Source organism: Eurypyga helias, unplaced genomic scaffold, assembly GCF_000690775.1.
Source record: "Eurypyga helias isolate BGI_N326 unplaced genomic scaffold, ASM69077v1 scaffold30620, whole genome shotgun sequence".
NCBI classification, from domain to species: domain Eukaryota; kingdom Metazoa; phylum Chordata; class Aves; order Eurypygiformes; family Eurypygidae; genus Eurypyga; species Eurypyga helias.
This window is the reverse complement of record NW_010224285.1, coordinates 28,126-33,930: the sequence shown is the minus strand read 5'-3', so window position 1 is coordinate 33,930 and position 5,805 is coordinate 28,126. Positions and strand designations below refer to the sequence as shown.

Here is a 5,805-nt window from a genome sequence, read left to right as displayed (position 1 = left end):
GCAAAATACCGGCTGCCCGTGCAGGGTTAAGCCTCGTCCATTGAGGAAAATAAAGCACTGGAGAGGCAGTCAGCAAAAATATCCAATAAGTTTCTGTTTTTAAAATGGTTTGACTTGCTCGATTTCCATGTAATTTAGCTACAAGAGGCAATTTATGCAAGAGTATCCAGTTACAGAACTGCCAAGGCTATGAGAGAACGCAGCCAGCAGAGCCTCGGTGGACACATCCTATATGTAGGGTTATTCAGACATCCAGGAATGCTGCACAGGGCCAAGTACAGCCGATTCAGGAACGATTCGATAACATCCCTTGACGAAGGTACGCAAAATCCGTCTTTAAATATCAAAGGTTCTTCCTCCTCTTCCCATTCTTCAACACCTAATTTACTGGCGGAAGATGTCTCCTTGGGGCCCCAGGACACCTGCACCACCCTGTGCACGCTGATCCCTCGCATGGCAAACATTAAACTTGCCAACCCGTCAAATCTGCCGGGGCTGAAAAGCTTCTGTCTGGGGACGAAAGAGGTGCCACGAATTAAACTCACCGAGTGCGTTACCGTCCCGAGCAGCCCAACCTCGCCTGAGATCACCTGCCTCTCGGCCTCTTACCCGCAGCCCGACCTGGACAAGCTGGCCCCAGCCCCAAGGCCGGCGGGCGACTGTGCCGCGCGGGGAGCTGAGGACGCCGCTCCCGCGGGCAGGCAGGACGGGAGCCTGGTGCAGAGCAGCGAAAGCGTGGGGGAGCCAGGAACGACCTACGGCGTGCGGGTGAGTACTTCTCACAGGGTGTCCGTTCTCTGACAGAGCAAAGGTGGCTGCGGGGTGACCTCCGTGTTCCCACTCCTGGAGTCAGTGCCTCAAACCACTGACCTCCCGTGTGTTTCCGTCTCCTGCGGTACGTAGGGCTGTGGTGTCGAGCTGAGGGCGTTAAAAGGACCACAGCCACTCCCAGAGGTAGCACAACATCCATTTCCAAAAGACTATCTTTAGACTCGCTGAGGAGTACAGCCGAGGTGCAATTCAAACAGGGGTTGCTCTGGCCTGAAATGCATGTTGGAGGGAGAAGGAGGCCCACAAAAAGGGTTTTCCATCCCTCGCAGAGCAGCTCCCAGGCACTAGGTGCACGCTGGCCCATGCTGCTGTCATGTTTGTCACACAGGGTGTGGGAGAGGTGCTGGGACCGCTGCTGCTGCCCCGAATGGCTCTCCCCAACACCTCCTGCCCTGGGAGGTGAGCGGGCAGGATGCAAAAGCCACGCTCCTCCTTTGATGCTATAAAGCTGTGTCTGATTTTCTCAGTAACGATGATGCACAGAAAACCCTACTTATTTCTTCAGAACACACCTTGAAATAGCCTTTCTGGGTATTTTTCATGCTGTGGACTAGGGTATCATCTTCTAATGAGCAGCCAGCGAGCAGGAGGAGACTGTGTCTTCAGGGCGCAGTGCTGTCGCTCCCACCAGACCTGCCACACCTGGGAGCTTTCTAATTTTCTTTTCCTCTATGGACTTTACATCTCTGTGGCCAGACCTCTCTGTTTGCTAGCCGTTGCTTCCTCCTCTACGCTCTGAACCTCTGACCCTGCGCATTTTAGTGCTTACGCTTCATCTGTCAGAAGCACTCCTGGGCAAAAACTACCCGCTGCTTGCATGGAGGGAGCCAACACAGACCACGGGGAAATGGCAGGTCTAAACCTGCTTCAGGAATACTCATGGAATGGCTGGGCTGGCCATGGGCTTCTGTAGCTCTCTCAGCCCTCGCACCTGTCCCTGACATTCAAGGGGTTAATAACTGGTTAATAACCCCGGTACAATGGGTGATTAGCCAGTTATTAACCATTACTATCCTGTTCCTCCTGGTGTGCTGCAGGCAGGGTGCTGAGAGTGTGTGTAAGCTCCCAGTTTGGTGTACAGGAGATATCAAAATGTGCCAGGCAGAGTAAAAAAAAGCCGTAAGCCATGCAAAATGTGTGTCTCCCGTGTGATGTTTCATAAGCAGGGAAGACTAAAGAAAGGTGCAAGGCCAAGAAAAATCAATCAATTCCTTTCCAAATGCAGCAGGAGGGCAGGCAAGTCAGAGGGGAGAAGAGCAACATGGGGAAGTAGCCATGTTCCCCTTTCCCTGGGCAGGAAGGAGATGCCTGCCCGGCATCCAGCAGCAGTAGCATAGCTGGTTCGATGGGACATTGGCTGAAAGGTGACAGTGTCCCAGCACGGCACCAGCCACCAGGAATTGGCATCACAGGAGGCCCCGGGACATTCAGCTGGGGTGCAGCAGGTGGAGGGAGGGGACACGCTATTCCATCGTGCTGACACGTGCCCATTTATGTTTACTTTTCTTTAAATTCTAGTACTGCCGTGAGCAGTTGAGGTTTTGACACCAGCAAGCTGCTAAAAGAGATACATGAGCATGACTTACAGTGACAGCTCCGGGCACCACGCTTTCGGCCAGCCCGCAGAGAGGGCTGCGTCTGCCTCCTGTGCCCAATGCAGTGGAGCTCGTGACTGAGGTTTGCAGGTACCTGCAGAGATTCAACTGCTGAGTCGGGGGCACGCTGAAAGAATTCAGTTTCTGACGTGGGGAGGAGAAAGCGCAGGGGGAATTCCCCTGGTTTCTGTTGTGGCCCAGGGCCGAGAGCAGAGGCACGGAGGTGTCACCCGCCGGGGAGCACGTGAGCGAGAAAGGCAGAAGAAAGAGCGAAAAGAGAGAAGGGCTTGACGGGAAGGTCGTGCGAAACTGCGGAGGGTTTGTCCCCTCCGCCTGCTGCTCCCCAGGTTGTATTTCCAGTATGTTTTTTTGCTGGTCTTTCTGGAAGTCACCCCATGTCATGGGGAACGTGTCTGAAGGGGAAGTCACTGGTGGGAGCCTCCCAACGCAGCAGGGAAATGTTGCCCTGCATCTTCCCGCTACCATTGCTCCGGCGGCTGTGGACCTGCAGGAGCCAGCCCCAGGCGAGCTGCGAGAGCATTGCTGACGTGTCTTGGCCAATCCCTTGGTGTTTTATTCAACCAGCCCCTTTAATAACAAGCAGGTCAGTAAATAAGCAGCCTGGGGGTTTTGGACATCGGAGCATGGGCAGGGGGCTCATTTCCCCAGAGACCATGAAGCTTCTCCGGGCGCTGTCGGTGAAGCCTCACGCGGGCTGGGAAGCGGGCAGTGGCACAGGGCTGCAGCCTGGCAGGAGGGATGGTCTTGCCTGGAGGCAAAGGGCAGCCGTAGGAGCTGCTCCCATCCTCAGCCCCTCTCCTCCCCCCTGCAGTATTTGGAGACACCCGCTGCACCCATGCAATGTCTTACGCCCTGTTAGGGTATGGGATCATTGGGATCTCCCCAGAGACGGGAGAAGGTCAGTCTACGTTTCGGGGACTGCTGCTGCCACCAGAGATCTTTGCCCTTAACAGCTTAATTGGAGCCTGAAGAGGATTTGGCATTTATGTGGAGAGGATCTATTTGAGAAAAGCAAGAATAGGGTGAAGTAATGAAATGCCTCAGGGCGGTGGCTGGTGCCGCCAGACTGGCGTGAGGCAGAAATAGTCTTTCTGGGGTTGGTTGGAGAAGAGACAATGCCAGGCCCATTCAGTCTTTCAGCGCTGCGGCTCTGCGTGACTCGTGGGGAAAGGGCCCCTGTATAAGGCCACGTGTCACCTGGTCCCTGGTTGGGAACGTGGGACCCGTAGCAGCACCTGCTCCCTGGCGATGCTCATGTGAATAACAGCCCAAACAGTAATATTTTGATAGGAGCCCGGACAGCTCTGACTGCCACGCTGGTACCTCTCAAAACATACTTTGTACGCAGTTGGCTGCAGGTTTTACAGGGTGGATGTTTACCTTGTTCTACCCGTTACGTGTCTTCCCACACTGCCCCTCTGGAGCTGAGGTTGTCCCTGAATGGTGCCCACGGCCCTCGTGTCACCCGCTGGAGTTTGTTATGGCTGTGATGAACCTGAGGATTAATCTGAGAGGCGCTTGCCATCCTTGCTCGTGCTTGTTGGGCAGTGCGGGGGAGGTGGCTGCTCCTAAGCAGGAGGATAAGACCCCGCTCTCAGCACTGTCCTGCACCAGTGGCCCCTCTGAGACCAGTGAGAATCAGTAGACTGGTGTTACTGGACCTAACATGGAGTAAGGCTCTGTGGCTGAGCTGAAATAATAATAATGCTGTGGGGTGCTGGGGCGGCAGCCGGGCTCTGTCGGGCTCAGGGGGATGGGATGTGTGGCAGCTCCGCAGCACCCAGCGGGTGCTCGCCTTGTCCCACGGGGCTGAACCTCTTCACGCCTGGCACTGCCTCCCAGGCCCACGCACTTCTCCGGGTAATTGCTTCTCAACTGAACCCACACGGTTTGAGGCCGTTGGCTTTGTCACGGCCGGGAGCACGGTGACAGGGCTCTCTTGGAGCCCAGCCTGAGCACAGTGCTGTGGAAAGCAGGTTTTTTTTTAGCACAAAACTAAAAAGAAAAGGAAAATATCTGTGTGTGTCTGTATATTTTATGAACTTTCCCCTGTGTTTTTCTCAGAGTCTATTTAAAAATTGAAAGCCTGTGAATGCATGGGTCAAACTTTCCCAGGAAAACCTCCATTTTTCAAAGGCCGTTCTTCATCACAAAGAGCCACCGCCCGCTGCCCCTTAGGGAATGCGGGCAGGAGGAGCAGGACAGACCAAGGGCCTGTCCCTCTGTCTGCACTGCTGTTGCTACAGGGAGAAAGATGAGAACAGGGCGAGCACATGAGGAGAGTTAGGCCTATTTTTTGTATTTTAATGGGTATTTTTTGTGTGTTTAATGGGCTTTAGTGGGCTTTTTTCTTCCTTGAAGGTGCCCATTCTGCTTTCCAGCCTGTTCCGTCTGGGTTTTGTGCTCTCACAAGTGCCACGGGGATGCCCACGCCAGCAGTGGTGTGGGGCTGCCTTTGCCCCTCTGCTCCCCTTGGTGGGGATGGGAGGGAGCCTTTGCTTTCGGCACTGGGAGGGGTTGGTGTTTGCTGGAGGCAGCCAGTGCGGTTGAGGCTGAGGAACGAGCCTGTTGCATCTCCTGCAGGGTGCAACCTGGGCCAGAGCTGTTCATTAGCAGCCTGACATGGCTGCTGACGGCATTACGTAGCACTGACCTCGGCCCCGCTGTGTGTTGCAGGATGGGCAGCCGAGCTGGCTGGCTGGTCAGCGGCGTGGTGACACCCACGAGCTGGCAGAACACGGTGTTGCTGGCAGGGTGGCTGCGGTGGTCTCTGCTCTCCAGTGGACACAGTGGCTTTTCAGCCCCAAAGCCAACACGGGCAGCGTCTAAGGAAGGGCTGGGAAAAATTCCCCACCAAAACTGCGGTGATCTGTGCATTCCTCCTTCCCCCCATCCCTGGCTGGCTCCCAGCGTTGTCCGTGGAGGGTGGCCAGTGCTTCGCCTTCCTGGGAGGAAGCTCAGAAATGCTTTTCCCTTCACTTCACAAGCACCTTGTTAAAGCAGCACTGGGAAAAGAAATGCTTCTGTGGGAGTCAGCTCCCTGCCGTGCTCATGTGCACCCAGCGCTGCTGCTTGTGGGACCCGTGCTAGGGTTTTAGGGAATTTGAACCTAGTCTCACATATGTTTAGACAGAGGCTGTTTAGCAGCAGCGTGTTACCTGGCTGCCTCTGCGAGCAAATCCTGTCCCTTGGATTCGTTGTTAGTCGGCCGTGGGGTCTGTCGGAGCTGCTCTCAGCATTCCGCATGAATTAGTGCCTGGTAACTAACAGGTGAACCTGCAGGGCTGCAGCTGTATTGTTTTCATTAGGAGCTCGGTGCGCTGCTCACCGTATCATTCCTCCTGGTGAGTCACCGGCT

General features: G+C 55.1%; 1 protein-coding gene across 1 annotated transcript in view; it reads left to right on the top strand.

The window, feature by feature from the left end:
* Positions 1 to 189: 189 nt before the first annotated feature.
* The window catches only part of SHC4 (SHC (Src homology 2 domain containing) family, member 4), a 30,889-nt gene continuing 25,273 nt past the window's right edge, over positions 190 to 5,805 (top strand). The window contains exon 1 of the mRNA XM_010161151.1: positions 190 to 768. Coding sequence (XP_010159453.1) covers positions 190 to 768 — 579 coding nt within the window. The remainder of the gene's footprint in view (positions 769 to 5,805) is intronic.